Below are 20221 nucleotides of genomic sequence, written 5' to 3' on the forward strand. Positions count from 1 at the left end.
GAGGCCTCCTTCCTGAAGCTGAAGCCCCATCATCCTGCTCTGGTTGGCACCTGTGGCTTCCTCTAGGCTGTACCCATAGTGGTCATCCTGGGACTTTCTTTTGCCACTCTTCTGCACTGTGTCTTGTATCTCCCTTTCTTTCATTTTGGCAGAATATATCCACTAGATGCTTCCTAAGAAAGTATGAATGGGATATACATTTTTCAAAACCTGCTTCTCTGAACATGTCTTTTATTCTGCCCACAGACTTGACTGATATATTGGCTAGATTTATGGGTTAGAACCCATATTCCCTCAGAAGTTTTAGAGAATTCTAAATTGTCTGCTACTTCTAGTGGTATTAAGGAGGCTTGTGGCTGCTGAACTCCTTATCTTTCATAGTGACCTATTTTCTCTCAGAGCTTTTGAGATCTACTCTTTGTCCTCAGTGTCCAGATCATTCAAAGTGATGTGCTTTGGTGCAGGTCTTTGTTAATTAATTGTGCAGAGAACATAAGGGCCCATAATGGCACATATATATATTGAAACTCATGCCCTTTTTTCCTGAAAATTGCATTGAATTCTTTCTCAGGTAATTTCATTTTCTTTGTTTTTATGTTTCTGTACCTATTCTCTGTGCCTTTTTGGAATGTGTTGGACTTTCTGGATTGATCCTCTAGTTATCTATTTTCTTCTATACACTTCTTTTGGTTCTGTTTTCAGGATAGATTTGCTCATTTTAATGTTCCAGTCCCCCTCCCTTTTTTTTTTTTTTTTTTAAAGATTTTACTTATTCATATGAGAGAGAGAGAGAGAGAGAGAGAGAGGCAGAGACATAGGCAGAGGGAGAAGCAGGCTCCCTGCAAGGAGCCCGATGTGGGACTTGATCCCAGACCCTGGGATCACATCCTGAGCTGAAAGCAGATGCTCAACTGCTGAGCCACCCAGGTGTCCCATAATGTTCCAGTTCTTCTGAAATTTTTATTTCTTTTACATCTTGAATTTCCAAACTTTTTTTAAAATTTTCTGAATATTCATCTGCAGTAGCAGTGCTTTTGTTTCAGGGATCCAATAGATTTATTTCTGAGGATAAGTTCTTTTCTGCAGGTTTTGTTTTGTTTGTTTGTTTGTTTTTTACTTGCATTGTGGCTATTTCCTCTGAGTTCTTTATGATTGTTTGTTTTGGTCTCTGTCTTTTATGTTAGAATGTCTGGTGATCCTTGGCTTCATAATTTACGTATTAGTCATCAGAGATGCTTCTTAGAGCCATCTAAAAGCCTTCTTAGAACTGTGTGTGTTTGTGTGCACATGCATGCACACAAGTGGGAGACACTTAGAATATTGAGCAGAGACCTTGAGCTTTCATTGAGAAACCCTCAAATATCAGTGTGTCAATACATGTTTCCTCTTGAAGCTGTCAAGAGGCTGAAGCTGAGGTCTCTCAAAAGGGACCTTCCTATCACCTACCTAATCCAGAATTTTGAGGGCTTAGTCAGAGAATGGTGCCAGCAAAGATCTCATTCATCAGCATACAGAGTTTTATTTAATCCTTTTATTTGCAATAAAGTTTTTACTTTCCTGTGTACAATGTCTTGAAGACTAGAGACTTGCATGTTTATGCTCTGTAGACTTTGATTATAAATCTTCATTCAGTCCACTGCTTGGGACATGGATCTGGGAGGACTTGTTACTCTTTCGACAAACTTTCAACCAGCCCTCCTGTTTTTAGCTCCCTACACCCTTGCCATCAAATATATCTGGCGTGTTCAATTCTTAAGCCTTTTAAGGGTTCTCTGGTGTGAACTGGCTTGCTTCTTGTTGGCTTCCTTCCCTGCTGGCAGAATGGAAAAACACTTAGCAGAGTGGAGAAAGAGGAAACCTAAGATAGCCCCTGCCATCCACTTTCCATCTTTGAAAAATGTGCAGATTTGTTTCATCTGCTCTCTTCTCTGCCCTGTGGGTTTCTTCCCTTTTTCTTCCTTTATTCTCATGTCAGGGAGGGCTCAGGAAGACAAAGTTTTAGTCTTCATGTCTGATTTGGAGACCCTGATTGCCTCTTTTAATTTTGCCCTTCTCATTTCATGTAGATTATTATGAGGTTCAAAGGAGAGCTCTTTGGCTAAATCACTTCATGGTTCATCCCTGTTTGTTAGCTTCGGAAAGTCTGGTTTTGTAAACTAGGAGTCAGCAAGTTGACAGATCTATCTTTGCTCTGTAATCACCTTGGAAACTATCCAGCTTCTTTTCTCTGACAAGTTGCCTGCTATATTGTAGGGAGCACAGTCCACTAGGCATTTACAGATGCTGGATTATATTTCTCATTGCTTTTTTGTGGGGAGTGTATATATGACTAAGCACAAACATTTTATTTTGAAAATCAGAGCTCATCCTACTTCCCGTTTTTTGGGCCTGTGCATTATTAATATTTCTAATTTTGTCTTTTATGCCATAAAATCATCAAAAACACGTTCTATAGAACAGCAGAAATGTCATTTATATACTGTAATTTTTCTTTCTCATAGGACATGATATATATATATGTTATATGTATTTGTGGCTTTGTGTAAATGACTTTAGTTTGATGCTGGGTAATGCATGTTTTTTGAGGGCCTAATGAAAACATTAGTTAAAATGATTTTTGCTTAATTATTATATTTTCATTAAACTCTTAAGATTAACAGTACATACATAAGCATAGTTGATTCAGATTTTGCTAATACACCCCCTCAAACTTTGTTGGTTGCAAATTACTCATTAAATCCTTTTATAGCACTTAAAAATAGAAACCAAGTTAAAAAATAGAACTTAAAAGGTTAATTATTTCCATTAACGAGGAATAAGATGAGTAGGTTAGGGATCTTATGTCATTTTGTGTGTGTGCGGTAGATAAGAGATACTGAGCGCATGGGGCCTCTTTTACTTATAAGGACCACATTCCTTTCTTTCTTAAACTGTTTCCTGTGGAAATATATAGTTGACTTGCTCATTGCTTTCCCTGTGGGCTCCCAAGTTTGTTCACGAGTGTGTGTGTGTGCACAGCAACAAGAACAGTTCCTGACATGCGGAGATTGATTGGTCAATTGATTGCATGGTTAAATGGGCAGAGATGGCAGGTGTTTTAACAGCATCTTCTATTCTGATTGGCTGCTGGTGAAGTTATGTGCTGTTGTACCTACCATGAATACTCTCCTTCCACTTCAACTTCCTGATTTCTTCGTGGGTCAGCCTGGATGTCACTTTCTCCAGAAGCCTTCCCTATCACTTTACTTCCCCCAAGTAAAGTGGATTTTTCTGCTATGTATTTATATAGTATCCTAAACGATTTATGCTGCTTATTTACCTGTCTCCCTCATTTACACTAGGCTCTGTGAAGGCTGATTGTGTCTGTCTCCTTGCCCCATAGCTGGCTCTAATAGGCATACATATTTATTTGAGGTATTCATTTTTGGGGTGGGTGGGTGGGTGGATGGGTGGATGGATGGCATTGTAGAGCCAAAATTGCATTTCTCTCACTGCCCAGTGTTGAAGATTTCCCTTCAGTTTGTACTTCCTGCCATTATTTGAAGGGCTATTCTTTGTCTATAATTTTGTCTTTTGTTCAAAGAAAAACACCAAGCAAAAGTGGATAATTTATTTGATTACTGCCCACTGAGTTATTCTTCTGCTCTCAGCCACATGTCCTAATCACCTGAATTATGCTTATGTATTTCTTGATAGCTTTTTTGGTAATTAGGGTAGTCTGTGTTCATTTGTATATTGTCTATATGTTCTTGAAATGTTTTACTATAAAGTCAACTTTAGTGTAAACAATAAGTGTTGCTTTATTGTGATGATAATGAATGTATGAGGAACACAGTAAAATTCAAACCAGTCTCCAACTTGGGTTTTCAGCTAGTGAACCTACCCACTGTTATTAAAACCAAAAAAAAAAAACAAAAAAAAAACAAAAAAAAAACTTAAAATAAATAAATAAATAAAAACTTTATTGAGATATAATTCACATACCATAAAATTCACCCTTAAATGGTGAATTTTATAAATTATAAAATTCAGGTTTTTTTTAGTTTATAATTCAGTGTTTTTTAGTGTATTTACCAGCTTGTGCTATCATCACTGCTATATAATTGCAGAATACTTTTTATCATCCCCCAAAGAAACACCATATTCCTTAGCAGACATTCTTCATTCTTTTTTTTTTTTTTTTGACATTCTTCATTCTGCTGTCTGTATGGATTTGTGTATTCCAGGTATTTCATAAAAATGGAATCATATAATAATTGGCCTTTTGCATCTGGCTTCTTTCCATGTGGTAGCATATATCATTATTCATTCCTTTTTATGGTTGAAAAAGATGGACATCAGGGTTGTTTCCACTTTTGGCTATGATGAATCATGCTGCTGTGAACACTCATGTGCAAGTTTTTGTGTTGACATATTGATACCAGGATTTAGTTTTTGACTTTAGATTACAAATGAGTAGAAATTTTAAAAATGTTATTCATGGTTAGCATACATACAGAAATTGTAAATGCTCACCTTAGTGAATATTTATAAAGTGAGCACAACTGTGTAACAACTAAGCTCTACAAAGAACATTTCTGCTGTCTCTGGGGACTTTAAGATGTTGGCTTTGGTTTAGGTTGATTCATTTATTCGTATGCTCAAGTAGAGCTGAAGGTTCATCTTTTTTTTTTTTTTAGATTTTATTCATTTATTCATGAGAGACACAGAGAGAGAGGCAGAGAGAGAGAGAGAGAGAGGCAGAGACACAGGCAGAGGGAGAAGCAAGCTCCATGCAGGGAGCCCGATGTGGGACTCAATTCTGGGTCTCCAGGATCACACCCTGGGCTGAAGGTGGTGCTAAGCTGCTGAGCCACCGGGGCTGCCCAAGCATCTAACTCTTGATCTCAGCTTAGGTCTTGGCCTCAGGGTCATGAGGTTGAAGCCCTGCATTAGAGTGGAGTCTACTTAAATAAACAAACAAAAAACTACTTCATGGGGAGGATTAATACAAGTAGATTGCTTAGAAAATAGCATGATCATACTAAGTGCTATGTGTTACCTCTTATTGTTGTCATTATGATTATCATTATTGTGTCTTATCTCTTCATTAGAGTGTGAGTCTCTTGTTTGACTTATAAATCATTCTATTTCCGAAAACCAGCACTGTGCCTGGCACATAATAGATACTTTAATAAATTTTTGAGGAGGTAAAAGAGGGAGGGATTTTAAATGATGAGTGGCAGAATTTCTAAATCATTTCCTGAAACCACTTTTGACAGCTATGCTGTCTTTCATTTACAACAGCTTTTGGAGCTATTTGACAGCGAAGACCCTCGGGAACGGGACTACTTAAAAACAGTCTTACACAGAATTTATGGCAAATTTCTTGGTCTTAGAGCATTTATCCGAAAACAGATTAACAATATTTTTCTAAGGTAAGTGGAGGATGGGGGGAAAAGGAGAAGCAAAATTGGTGGCTTTATGGTAAAGTGTTAAACTTCAAATATTTGAACATAGTGTACTGACTTTATTCTTTCTTTTCTTTTTTAAAAAAGGTTTGTTTATGAAACAGAACACTTCAATGGGGTAGCTGAACTGCTGGAAATATTAGGAAGGTAAGCACATTTTTAGCTAATTGCTAATCTCAGGTGAATAACATTTTGAAAATGAGATTCAAGTGGCACAGGGAAATGCTGACCTAGATCTCTTGCTGTATATACATTTGGTACTCTAAGCATGTTTCCCAACTGACTCTACAAGACATGATTTCTTGTCCTCCTTGCTCCTCAATTATGCATTGCTAATTCTGCAGGAAGGACTGAAAGAACTAACAGTTTGTTCGTTGCAACAGAGACAATAATACACCTAATTGCAGCCAAGCCAGTCACTCCGCAACATCTTATTCTTGTTAGTTTCTTTGCCATTTTCAAAGGAACCATGTACCCAGGTGTAGTTCTTGAACAGCTACTGCTGGGAGAAGTGGAAGAGTTGGAAAAGAGACAGCTGTTTGTGTAGGTTTTTATACACAGGGATGGTAATGTAACCGGACAAAGTGATTACTTAGTTTCTCCTCCTAATATGAGAAGAAAATGAAGATGGAGTGACATTGTTTTTACTGTGACTTCCCCAGGAAGGGGCTCTCTGTCTGTAGTATTCTTGGTCAGAGAAGAAATTTCAGGAACGATGTCTTCAAATGGAAAGGGTCATAAGTGAGGAGGGCAAACGATTTAGGGGACAGGGAAAAATAAAGTTTTTGGTACAAAAGCTTTTGGGAATCATCCAGCTAGATTAAAGAGCATAAGAGCCTATGCTAGGTTATCATAAGCAAATTTTCTTAAATTTCTTTCCTACTTAAATGTACTCTATTAAGTAACTCAGAAATTTTGAATGTCACTGGATGGGGTTTGGATTGTTTTGGACCAAACATAAACCGATTCAGATTTAACCTGGTCTTCCAAGGGCAGGTTGTCTCAGTTTAGCTGGTTGTGATCACACTGCTAATTCATGTTTCTTTTTCTTTTTCCTAGTATTATCAATGGCTTTGCTTTACCTCTTAAGGCAGAACACAAACAGTTTCTGGTGAAAGTGTTGATTCCTTTACACACTGTCAGGAGCTTATCACTCTTCCATGCCCAGGTAGAATTTTATGCAACTACCTTTGGAAGCAAAATTAAAAGTTTACAAACTCAGTGTTTCTTTGATATTGATATTTCCTTAATTAAAAAAAAATCCTATAAAATGCTCCCTGAGGAAAATTAGAATGTGTGCTGTTTTTCTGTGTATAGGAGAATCATGGGAATATTTTTCAAGTGGGAGGAGCATTTGTTCAGTCATCTAATTTTATAGAGAACTTTAGGACTTGCCTAGTTCACAAAATTAATATATTGAACATATTGTGCAGCATCAAATATATGTGGGTTTTCCAAATTTAGATCTTTGAACATGTGTAATCATTTTGGAGTATCCTGGAATGTTTTATCTCATCCTCAGTTGCATTAGTCTATCAGTTGCTCTTTGCCCCCTCTTCCAGTTAATTCCCTATTTCCTTCTCACTTTCTACACACAAACATATTCACAAATAAATCAATCAATATTTTCACATCTTTTTATTTTTAGCCTCCCTTATTTTAAAAAGCATACTCTGTTTTGTCCCAAGTCTGTTTTCCATGCTAATACTGCCTTGTGTGGTGAGCATGTCACCAGGGGACAGATAAATGATGTAGTGGCATTTTAATTTTAGTATTCCAAACCAATGGGAATGTTTTGAGTTTGCATAAAAATGTCACACATTTTTCTGAGCAATGTTCCTCTTTAAATGTGAAATTTTGTGTTTCGAGGAAAAATTAGTCCATATGTTTCTAATTTGGAACACCATTAAAATGTTTTGCAAGGGTGGATTTCTTGTCCAAAAATCTTTACGAGCCCTTTTACAAATCTTGCCTCCAGTTTTTGAAATATAGGCTATATCACATTTCATGATCGCGTAAAAGAATTCTTACCTAGATGAGGTAACATCAGATATAACATCAGATGTAAAACATTTCACTCTTCTCACTGTGGCAGGTACACAACCTTTTATCTCTTCATGAAACCACTTCAGTTTGCATGGGCCACTTTAGGCAATCAACAAAGTGTTTAGTTAAGTGCCTACATTTCGTATGGGACTCTTCTGGAACCACAGTAAAATCCAGTACTGTCGAGGTTGGCAAAGAGAGAAAGGAAGCTTATGAGATGTAGCTTAGACTGTATATAGATGAGACACTTTCAGAATATACTGAATGTGATATTTCTGCTTTTTATTAGCTGGATACTTCATGTCTCAGTATTCTTTAAAAAAAAATTCCCCTGGGGTGTTATTAGTGTCAATCTTTGGTTTGAAAAAGTAGCTTTTTATTTTGCTTTATATATATTTTATTTTTAAAATGAAGTGAACATGAAGTTACTAAAACCAGAGTCTAAAAACTTCTTAGGAAGTTTTAATACGTCTTTTGAGCCCTTTTGAGTATATAGCATTTCCAATTTTGTCTTTCATTTTTCTGTTTCTCCAGCTGGCATATTGCATAGTACAGTTTTTGGAGAAAGATCCTTCACTCACAGAACCAGTAAGTATTTTTGCTGTAATTTCAAAAAGCTTCAAAATGACTACTTTTCATGAAGTACATGTAGAAAATTAAGTGCCATTGTTTTTCTCCTTTTCATTTTAGGTTATTAGGGGGCTAATGAAATTTTGGCCTAAAACATGTAGTCAAAAAGAGGTAAGTGCTTAATGTTGGTTGTGTTAAGAGCTTACTAAATACTCTGTAGAGTGTCAGGCTCTGAGGCAATTAGTATGTGTAAAAATACATTACTTCATCCAATCTTCATTTTATCTCTGTAAAGGAAGATAGCCATATTCACATTTTACTGGTCTTTTTTTTTTTTTTCTTAAATAAAGATTTTATTTATTCATTCATTCATGAGAGACAGAGAGAGAGAGAGAAGCAGAGACAAAGGCAGAGGGAGAAGCAGGCTCCATGCAGGGAGCCCGACATGGGACTCGATCCTGGGTCCCCAGGATCACACCCTAGGCTGAAGGTGGCACTAAACCACTGAGCCCCCTGGGCTGCCCACGGTTTACTGGTCTTAAAATTGAAGCATAAAGAGCTTAAGTAGCTTCCCCAAGTATGCTAAGTATAAGTGATTAGGCCAGAATCTCACCCTGATTCCTGAACCCTGATCTTTTATCATGCTCTGCTCAGTCCAGGGAAGCCCAAGTCAGGCTTTGGTTATATGTCCCACTATCTAGCTTTATCAAAGACAACCTTCTTTCTAGTGACCACCTTCATAGTATGGAGGCTATGGTGTTATTGTAGATTGATAGCTAGAGCTGCCTGCCCAAATACCCCACTTTAAAATAGGATATAGATGGGATCTTAACTGTGTACAATTAAAAAACATATTACAGACCTTTTGTTTCAGCTGCTCATAAGTAGTCCTGTATATTTCTGGCCTACAATCATTTGTACTTTTGCCAAGACCTAATCAAACCTGTGCCCTGTGAGGTGTGGGGGAGTAAGTCTCTTAGCTTAGAGGTGACCCTAGCTGGGTGCCAGATCTTCACTAACTCTTCTATAGAGACCATGTGGAAAGTGGCCTAGCAAGAAAGGTCAGCTGTTAATTTGACATTTTGGGAGAACCTCTCTATGTATCTTGAGAAATGGCAAAGAGTCTACTGCCTACTATATGTTATTTTTAACAGCAGTATGCTCCTCCTTCTCAAATCAGTTTCAATTCTCCAAAACCCTACTTTACACAATTTCAGAAAGTCATCTAATTTTTAATACCTGTTTGACAAAATTAAGCTATATATTGCTACCCAAATAAATGAAAACATGGTCATTTTTCATATTTTAATTGCACAGTTAATTTTTTAAGGTAAAATTTTTTATGCCTAAATAGGTAACTGGTTTTGTTTCTCTGTCAGTTTTTCCATTATATTTTAAACAAATGTGCTACTGATTTGGCTCTCTTTTGTGATCTAAAAGCTTGGTTTCTGGGTGCCTGGGTGGCTCAGTTAGTTAGGTATCCTACTCTTGATTTCCGCTCAGATCGTGATCTCAGGGTCCTGGGATCAGCAGTGTCGGCCTCCCTGCTCAGCAGGGAGTCTGCTTATCTCCCTCTTTCTCTGCCCCTCCCCTGCTCATGCTCACTCTCCCTCTCTCTAAAATAAATAAATAAATCTTTAAAAAATTAAAAACTCTGTTTCTTGAGACACATAGTGCTAAGGTTGGGATTCATTGTGAGCAGTTGTGCACGTGTGCGTATGTGTGCAAACTGGGTTGGGTGTGTGCTAATGGGTTTAAAGTGGTACCTGTGTGTGGGCGAACCTGCTCATTTTTATCTCTCTGACTCTCTGTGTTCTGTTAACCAGGGTATCCTAGGGGAGTGCTTAGCACATAGCAGGAACTGTAAACATTAGCAGATTATCCACATGTGCCACTGTGAACTTTTGTCCATCCATGCAGGAGGGCTACTCTCCCATTGTTTGAAAAATAATGGGGGAGGGCAGATGCCAGGTTGATAGCACTAGAGAGGAGAGCCCCATGGAGACACTGCTGTTCCCCAGGGGCCTCCTGCAATGTATGCCCCTTGTTCTGTGTTATAGATGTAGCACATAGAGAGTTTTTTCCAAACTAAATGGAACCATACTTTCAAAGCTATAGGGCATTTGCTCTTAACAATGCGCTCTGCTGAATTCTTTGTGAAATGAACATCTAACATAAGATAATGCCTAATTTGTTCTGTTTGGTTTTATGTATAAATTTTTCTTAAAAGTATTTTCTTATAAACTCTCATTAATCCTCATCATTCATTTGGGTTTTTAAATGAAGTACCTGGCATTTTGTGTTTTTGTATGTACTTACAGGTCATGTTCCTTGGGGAGCTGGAGGAAATATTGGATGTGATTGAACCCTCACAATTTGTTAAAATTCAAGAACCTTTGTTTAAACAAATTGCCAAGTGTGTATCTAGCCCCCATTTTCAGGTTAGTAATAAAGAGAGGAGGAGCTGGAGTGGCCTATGCAACTATCTGGTTAAATTTTATTTGTATTGAAAGACATGTAATGGGCACTAGCTACCTGTTGTTTTTTTATTTGTTATTTTCTCATACAAAAATAATGATCATAATAACCACCTTTGAACATGTGTGGTGTGACAGCTACTTTGATGGTACTTTCTGTCTAGTAACTTCAGTTCTCAGGATCACTCTACAAGAAAGGCATTATGATTTTTACAGATGTGAACACTGAAGTTCGAAGTGGTAAAATGACTTGTTTCAAGTAAAGTGGCTGAGTAAGAGGTGGACTGGTAGGGTTCCTATAGAATGTAAAAGAGAATGTAAAAGCTTAAGAGGCAAAGAGAATACACATATATACTGTGCTAGATGCTTTACATACGTTATTCGTAAACCTCAAATTATCGTATAAGGCTCTCCCTCCTCGCCTCCACCCCCTCCCATCCCCCCGTAACTGTTTCCTAGATGAAAAAATCGAGACTCCCGAGAATGATTTTGCTTATGGCCCCAAGTTAATAAGGAGTGGAGTCAGGTGTAGCTTCTAGTGAAAGCTGGTGACCTTCCCATGGCACCACGCTGCCTCCTTGTGGCTGCTCTGGGGGATCACAGGGAAGTGAGCCTGGCAACCTTTTTTTCAACTGGGGCTGGTGCTGCAGAACCCACAGGAGGGAAGAAGGTGATCTGGAGTGAAAACATGTTAGGTTTTATATCCTTTGGGTCTCTCACCAAAGGTCCAAATTGCAGACCTTGAAGATTAACTCTTTATATACTGCCTGTTGATTCAAAGAGATTGTTGAGATTGTAGTGTAGCACAGAATCACACTGCCAATGTGGTAGACTTAGCGGTGGACTTTTTCCCTGAGATGTCATTATCCTGAATAGAGACATTGGCTGTAGTTTTAATTTTTGACTTAAAGACATGTTAGAATGTCAAGGCAATGATCTTAAGACAATCATGTGATTGTACCACAACCCTCTCCCCCCACCCCGACCCCCTGCAAAAATGACCGTTATATGAGTCATTACATTGTCTGCAGATGATACAGCATATGTCTAGATAAACAGACAACAATCACAGGATACCATGTAGGTGTTTTGTTTATTATACCTGGCCTGAGTGCTCGAGTGTCTGGATTGTCTACCTTGTTTTTCAGTTTTCATCAGGAGGTCTGACATTCTGGAAAGCAAGGAGCGGAAATCTCTCTCTCTCTTTTACTTCAGAAATCTCTTTTAAGATCACCAGGGAGGCTTAAATGATGCTCAGAAGCTTAGAAAAGAGGCAACATGTCTAGTCAGCTATGGCTGTGTCCATTCAGGTTGCTATAAAAAAAAATAGCCCAGATTGGGTGGATTATAAAAACAGCAGAAATTTATTTCTCTTGTCTCTGGAGGCTGGAAGTTGTATCAGGATGCCAGCACAGTTGGGTGAGGCCTCTCTTCTGAGTTGTGGATTTCGTGTATCCTCACTTGGCAGAAGGGGTATAATGATCTCCCCGGAGCCTATTTTATAAGCACTAATCCCATTCATGAGGCTCCACTCTTATGACTTCAATACCTTCAGTATCTGACCAAAGGCCCCTTTACTAATACCATCATCTTTGAGAATTAGGATCTCAACATATGAATTTTGTGGGCACACAGCATTCAGATCACAACAGGCTTCTATAACAAAACACCACAGACCATGTGGCTTAAACCACAGAAATTTATTCCTCACAATTCTGGAGGTTGTAAGTCTGAGATCAGACTGCCAGCCTGGTCTGCTTCTGGTGAGGGCTCCTTCTCTGGCTTGCAGATGGCTGGCTGCCTTCTCATTGTGTCCTCACATGGCCCTTCCTTGAAGTGAGTGTGTGAGGAAGGAGGAGATCTCTCCCTTCCTCCTCTTAAGACCACCAGACCTATTGGATTAGGACCCCACCCTTATGACTTCATTTAACCTTAGTTACCTCTTGAAAGTTCTATCTCCAAATACACATATTGGAGGGTTAGGGCTTCAACACATGAATTTAGTCTGTAACAGAAAGAAAACAGAATTTAAAATTATTTGACAGAAGTAAAATTTAGAACAAAAGAAAGGAGAGTAAAGAGATTCTTCTTTCATTTGTTAAGTATTCCATTGGTGCATCCAGCAGACATTTTTCGAGTACCACTCAGTGTAGCCACACACCGTTTACTACTTTGCCCCCAGTGTGGCCTCGGGGTCAGAGGGCTCCAACCAGAGACAGCGCCAAGGTGCAAGGAGGATGGTGGGTCTCAGGAAAGTAATGATTTCTGTCCTAGTGTTAGAAATGCGAATTTTACTTTGCATAAGCAATGCCTTTCCTCTTTAAGGGGCTTTGCTGGATACTGACTTATAAGTGATTTTGCATAGCCACAGACAGATAACATTGATTAAGATACTTGTGAGCATTAGGTAGCAAGTAAACATTAGACTCCTAATTGGATATAGGAAAACCCTGGGTTTCTACCTCTTTACCAGCATCCTCCAGTGGTCTCTTTAAAAATTCTTCCTTTTGGTTGTACGTTCCCGAATAGCCTCATGTGCATTCCTCCTTTTGTTCCTCTTTTTCCTTGTGCTCTTGGCTGAGCCACACCATGTGCTTCATGGTTTCTAGACACATTGCCCGTGTGGGCACCTCTGCCCTCCTTTCCTGAAATTCCCTCCACCTGGAATGTGCCTTCTCCTTCACTTCATCCTTCCAAGCCCAGCTTAGATGCTACTTCCCATGTTACATTCTTGCAGCTCACCCCTCTGCCCCAGGTCATCCAGGTTGTTCATTCCACTCTTTCTACTGATACTTTGTTTCTTCTGTCTTGGTCACAGAATCTTGTCTTGGTCACAGAATCACAATTTACATTGGATAGGCTCACAGAGGCCCCCTTACCCCTTTCCCCCCACTGGCACAGGAGCTCCAAAGGGATAACAGAGTAAAGTTAAAAGAGCAGTGGCTTTGGAGTCTGCCACTTGCTAGCCATGTGGCCTCAAAGCAATGGCTTATATACTTTGGGCTCATTTTCCTCATTTGCAAGATGGAAATCATGGCACTTCCGCTGTGTGTTGGTTGTGAGGATTAAATGAGATAATATGTATGTGGAACACATAGCACAGTGCCTGGCTTAGAGTAAACATTCAATAATGATCTCAGGGTCTAGTGCTTCCTGAATTTTTTTATTTATTTTTTTTTTTTTTGGAAGCACGTTGAATAATGTAAATGGAAAGGCTTAATTTCTCAGAGTGTACTGGTGGGTACATCTTGTACTATTTCATTAAATTGTTAAGTTTAAGTCTAATTTAAATTTAATTTAGTAAATTATAATGTAATTTCTTAATCTGGATGAATGAAAGCCACTCTTTTTTCTTTTTCTCTTCTAAAATTTACCCTTTTTAGAAATTTTAGCCTTTTTGAGATTTTTGGTTTATTATTTTTGATTACTTTTAAAATTGTTTAGTTTTTTTTGAGGCTTTCCTTTGAATTCATAGTCAGTTGGATAGCTTGGTGATCAGAGATAGCAAGCAGGTGTCCCTATGTCCAGAAACTGAATGACTTCTTCCCTGCTTACTCACCTGAAAGGAAGGGACCAGAGATAAACTGTGGAAAGAGTCTGGTCACTAGACTTGAGTCCTAGCTTTCACCATTTACTAGTAATGTGACCTTACCAGGGCCTCAGTCTCTCTGAGCATCAGTGTCCATCTCTCCAGTGGACACAACAGTGCCTAGTCCTGGGTGGCGGGAAGGATGGGACCTTTTCCGCACTGTAGCCCCAGTGGCTGGCCAGAGGAGTTGCTCAGCAAACGTGACTGCTTTGTAGAGATGAGCAGCTAGGTTTTTCTGAGTAACTCTTGCCTGAATACCAGCTGTGTGCTAGGCCCTGAGATTGATTTGAAGTGTGTAGGATGAAAGAAGTGAGCCAGAAGGGGGCTAATGACCTGGGAAAAGCAGTGTGCATCTAGAAGTAGAGGAAATGTATTTGGAGTTTGGGGGCCAGGTGGGGAAAATGTGGAATCAGATGAAACAGGCAGTAGGCAGAAAAGAAGTAGGCAAATAACCTTTTTTTCCTTTCCCAAATTGATGAACCACTTCGGAACTTTCTGAAATTTAAGTCCACAAAAATGTAAAGTGTGATTAATATTTAATTTCACATTTGATTGAAAGATATAAAAATAGTCCTAAAGTATTTTTGTTTGGAGAAATTTTAGTTTTATGTCTTTTTTTCTCTTTTAATATTTTCTTTTTCTTTTTTTTCCAAAGGTGGCAGAAAGGGCACTGTATTATTGGAATAATGAATACATCATGAGTTTGATAGAAGAAAACTCTAATGTCATCCTTCCCATCATGTTTTCCAGTCTTTATAGGATTTCAAAAGAACATTGGAATCCGTAGGTTTTCAGTTTTTCCCCTCTCCCTTCTTCTCTCCTTCCCTACCTCCCCCTTCTTTTTCTCCCCCCATCCCCCCTTCTCTTCCTCCCTCCTTCTCTTTTGCTTAATAAAATGTCTTGAGTGCTTGCTATGTGCCAGATGCTGTGCCTGTTGATGAAGATAGATAGTGTGAAAATTCCTATTTTTAGAAATTCACTGACTGGGTTAGGGGAGATTCACTAGTAAATAGATATTTTATGAAACAATATTTTTTAAATGCTGTTATGTTAAAATATCTACTTACTTGAGTTCCTGATTTGTCTGTGAATGTAGCAGAGCTATTTGAGGGATGTTCTGGGATGAGAGGAAGGGTTTGCAGATATCAATGAGGCAGTGATGCTCAAACTGAGTATTACAGGAATGCAGCAGGTGGATTTATTTATTTATTCATGAGAGACTACAAAGAGAGAGAGAGAGGCAGAGGGAGAAGCAGGCTGCATGCAGGGAGCCCGATGCAGGACTCTATCCCGGGACTCCAGGACCACTCCCTCTTCCTCTCCCCCACCTCCTGCTCATTCTCTCTTTCTCTGTCAAATAAATCTTAAAAAAATAATAATTTTGAAAGAAGTGTTTAACATCTAGTCCTATAAAAGTTAAAGCATTCTATATTTGAATGACTTTACATGTTTCTCTGTGGAATGAAAGAAAATTTAGAGTGGTATTAGATAATAGTAGATGTAATTAAGTATATTCATAGTATGCGTTTTGAAGTTTTGCACACAACTATAAAATATCACATTTCTCGTTTTTCAAATTTGCCAAATTTTGTTACTAAAACTAGTAAAAATAAAGAACCTGGTAAACAGGGAAGTCTCATTATATAGGCAGTCTCTTGAGGACCTGAGAGTGGCTCTGGCGAGTGTGCTGTAGTTGGCCTTCTCCATCACTGCTCATCGTACATGAGAGGGTCCTTTACCTCAGTAGAAGAGAGCTTAAGTTTTCCTTTAATGGTTTCAGAGCAGGGGCAACACAGCAAGTATACTTAGGTTTTGGAAACGTCAAATCCATGGTTTATTTAACCTGTAGTCTCACTTATACCAGTGCTTTTTTCAGCAGTATTGGTAGCAGGTTTGCTGCCAAATAGTAGTAAAGTACATTTTTTTTGCAAAGGATGATGCTATTTAGAGTCTGAAGATATCAAGTCTGTTGTGGGCATAGTCCTCATGCTGTCAAGAGCTTATTCTTCTTCTTGATAAAGGTGTACTGCCATTTTTTCCATTTAGCTGTTTCACATCACCAGCTTGCCAGTCACCTGACCAGAGTATGTCCTGGGTCAGCAAAGAGACTTAGCCGATGTGAATGGACTGAAACAAATTACAACTAGAAACTTAACTAATGGGCAGCTGGTATCCAAGCGGCTAAGCATCTGCCTTCTGCTCAGGTTGTAATCCTGTAGTCCTGTGGTCTTGGGATTGAGTCCCACATTGGGCTCTGTATTCTGCAGGGAGCTAGCTGGCTTCTCCCTCTGCCTCTGCCTCTCTTTCCCTCTGTCTCTCATGAATGAATAAATAAAATCTTTTAAAAAAAACATATTAAAATACCCAACTTAGAGGGGTTTGGTATCATATCTTTGAATATGAATAATGTATATATTATTTGTTTCCATGAGAACAGCTTTCAATTTTGATGAATTATGTATATTATCATTTTAAAAATAAAATTCTGGGAATGCCTGGGTGGCTCAGTCAGTTAAGCATCCAACTCTTGATTTCGGCTCAGGTCATCATCTCAGAGTCGTGAGATCGAGCCCCATGTCAACTTCCATGCTGGGTGTAGAGCTTGCTTAAGATTCTCTCCCTTTGCCCTTCCCCAACTCCCTCCCTCACTTCCCCCTCTCCCTCTCTTTTAAAAAATAAATAAAATAGAACAGTCTGTGCAAATTCACGGCTCTAAGGTTAGTTCCACCACAGGTGTTCCTTTTTAGGGTGAAGTGGCTTTATTTTTATACTTGTCTTTTTATTAAATGAAGTTAACAAGTGCCCACAGGCAAGTCTATTCTGGGTACCAATAATTAGAAAGGCAAAATTAGATTTTTCTTCTTCTAATCCTGCCAACCCCTCAGAAAGATATCTTGCCTGGAATAGTAACAAATGGAACTCTCAATGTGGAAATGAACTATAGGTCCTTTCTAGTTGTTTCAACTAAGAAGAGACGGAGATTCTACAATACAAGGAATTCACTCAGACACAGATTGCGCTCTCACTTTCTCTGTGCAGCTCCCATTATATAAGACTAACCAACATGTTCTCTTTTCTCTATGCTTCCCAGGGCTATTGTGGCACTAGTGTACAATGTGTTGAAGGCATTTATGGAAATGAACAGCACCATGTTTGATGAGCTGACAGCCACATACAAGTCAGATCGTCAGCGGTAACTTTTTAAAGCTTTTTTGTCAGCTGTGCATAAAACTGTTGGGTTCTTTCCTTGCTCTTTGCTGCAGTTGCCTCATTGCACCCAAAATCATTAGCACAGTCATATTTATTTACATGTTCATTTTTGCATGCTCATTAGCTGTGTCTTTATTAGTGTGCCACTCAGTAACAAAGTATCATTTTAAGAAAGGCTGTTTTCCTCCTTTCCTTCTGTAATGTTTCTCTTCTGCTTTAGGGTTAAAGGCCTGGCATGTAACTGATACTTCAGGCGCGTTGAGGGGACCATCAGGTGGTTTGTCATCTGAGTTCACCCCCATCCTGAACTTACTTGAACTAGAATTGGGCAGATCTTGTGTACTTCAGTCCAGCACCAAGAAGGATGAGGCATCAAATTTATTTAGCTCCTAAAAAAAAAAAGAAAAAAAAATTATTTAGCTCCTTAGCCCAGAACTAACTTACTACTCTTGCACACAACAAATTTATTGGGATTTAAAGGACAGTGGAAAGAACATGAAGGTCAAGAATCTGGTATTATACAAATATTAAAATGTTTGGGACCAAAAAGGAAGAAAAACCAGTTGACCTCTTTACATAAATGCTTATTATGGCTTAGAAAAGCCTTTTTTGGTTTCATATACATGAGTTTTCAACTTTATTATTTCTCGTTCAACACGTCCAACTGTATTCCAGAAGATATTGTCTTGGTCCATTTGTGCTGCTATAACAAACATTTGTGCTGTGACACCAAATAACGCATAGCTTTTAAACACAGAAATTTATATCTCTCTGAGTTCTGGAGGCAGGAAGCCAAGATTGTGGTGCCAGCATGGTTGGATAAGGGCCCTCTTTCTGATTCATGGCGAGCACTTTCTTTCCAAGTCCTCACATGATAGAAAGGACAAGGAATCTCTGTGGGATCTCTCTTATAAGGTCATTGATGCCATTCATGAGGGCTCCAACCTTATGACCTAATTATCTCCCAAAGGCCCAGCTACTGAGCCCATCACCTTTGAGGGTGAGGATCTCAACTGAGGAATTGGGGATAGGACAGGACACAGATACTTAGACTGTGGCATTGGTATACTTGGAGAACTTGAGGAAAATCTAGAGAGCTTGTTAGTAGTGGGCTTCTAATTTGGCTTTGATCCAGAAGCAAATGTCAGCTTTATTTATTATAAAACCATGGACTTTAGAAGATCCCAGCAATGCGTACAAGTGTTCATGCCCAAGACCTTGCCAAACCTCCTGAACAAAGCTGTGTGTGGTTCCTTTGCTGCTTTGCTTTCCCTGATTTTGCATGTGTTACCTGCATTTTACTGATAAAAAGAGCAGTGTGGGGAAAGGTATGGTGGTGGGGCAAAGGACTATCACAGTGATTTTTATATAATACTAGAATAAAATCAGTTATGGGGTATGTTGTGCCATACTTGTAATTTAAAGAACTTTTAACTGTTTACATTTGTTGTAAATCACTACATTTATAACCCTCCTTGTCTCAAACTTCAAGTCTTTAAAAATTTTATCTAAGTAGAGGAAATAAAGGGCACATTCTCATATTCTGGCATACCATTAAAGAGTGTGTTGTACATAATGTCTTTTTGTTAATAGCGACTGAAAACCCATAATTATTATCCCAGTTCAATAAGGATTAAATAAAACTCTGTATAATTCCATTAAGAGAAATAAAGACCTTATTCCTAAAATTATCAAATTGAATTAAATTAATTCATATTTAATGAATTTTAGTAGTAAAACGGTTTTCTGATCATTTATCATTTAAACTAAACAGACTGGGCATCCCGGGTGGCTCAGCGGTTTGGCGCCGCCTTCAGCCCAGGGCGTGATCCTGAAGACCCGGGACCGAGTCCCACATCAGGCTCCCTGCATGGAGCCTGCTTCTCCCTCTGCCTGTGTCTCTGCCTCTCTCTCTCTCTCTCTCTCTCTCTCTGTGTGTGACTATCATAAATAAATAAAAAAAAAATTAAAAAAAAAAAAGTCTGTTCATGGTAAGTCATTCTAATATACCAGAATTAACTTTGCTGTGTCCATTCCTGCACCTCTTGGTCAACAGATATCTTTTCCAAGAATTCGGTCTGTTTATTTTTTTAAAAGATTTTATTTATTTATCCATGAAAGACACAGAGAGATGCAGAGAGAGAGGCAGAGACACAGGCAGAGGGAGAAGCAGGCTCCATGCACCGGGAGCCCGATGTGGGATTCGATCCCGGGTCTCCAGGATCGCGCCCTGGGCCAAAGGCAGGCGCCAAACCGCTGCGCCACCCAGGGATCCCTGAACAGACTTTCTTAATGAGACCAGGATTTTTTTTAAAGGAAGGATAGTATTTTGTCAAATGAGTGATAGAAGATTGTACTGACTAGATGGAAACATTGGCTTCTCCTTGGAGGTGGGAATAGGCAAAGAGAAAAAAGATTTATTTGGTGCTACTAGAGAAGAGCTACATTGAAGGGGTTCACTTCTGGATAGCACCAAATTTAAGGTTCAGTTCAGATCAAATTTTAATACAAATCTGAAAATGGTGGGTGGAATAAATAACTAGCACTGTTAGATACATATGCCAGCATTAGTGCTGTGTGAAAATGAAATTGGGGGAGAATTTGACAGTATCCGTTGCATGACAGTGTGGTTAAACTTTGAAATTCCTACCTACAGGGAAAGAGAAAAGTAGGAAAGAATGGGATGGCAGTAACTATTTCAGAAATATTTAGAATTTTTGAAGATAAAGTCAGTATAAAAGATGTGCAATAATTCAGCATAAAGTTCATCTGGAAGAAAAGCCCCACAGGATAAATTGTATTGATGAATGCCATAAAACTCTTGATCAAAGATAAGAAGAACCAAAAAGAGAAAACACCCATAAGCTTAATGCCAAACT

The 20221-nt window shown here is 38.7% G+C and overlaps 1 protein-coding gene across 3 annotated transcripts in view; it reads left to right on the plus strand.

Moving 5' to 3' along the window:
* The window catches only part of PPP2R5E (protein phosphatase 2 regulatory subunit B'epsilon), a 146803-nt gene that overhangs the window by 121631 nt on the left and 4951 nt on the right, over positions 1-20221 (plus strand). For 2 of the 3 annotated variants that reach the window (XM_041758523.1, XM_041758524.1), the window contains exons 6-13: positions 5287-5417; positions 5538-5597; positions 6510-6618; positions 8031-8084; positions 8187-8237; positions 10388-10507; positions 14788-14915; positions 17224-17325. In XM_041758523.1, coding sequence (XP_041614457.1) covers positions 5287-5417; positions 5538-5597; positions 6510-6618; positions 8031-8084; positions 8187-8237; positions 10388-10507; positions 14788-14915; positions 17224-17325 — 755 coding nt within the window. The remainder of the gene's footprint in view (positions 1-5286; positions 5418-5537; positions 5598-6509; positions 6619-8030; positions 8085-8186; positions 8238-10387; positions 10508-14787; positions 14916-17223; positions 17326-20221) is intronic. The other variant, XM_041758525.1, reaches the window with a different exon arrangement.

Source organism: Vulpes lagopus, chromosome 6, assembly GCF_018345385.1.
Source record: "Vulpes lagopus strain Blue_001 chromosome 6, ASM1834538v1, whole genome shotgun sequence".
Taxonomy (NCBI): domain Eukaryota; kingdom Metazoa; phylum Chordata; class Mammalia; order Carnivora; family Canidae; genus Vulpes; species Vulpes lagopus.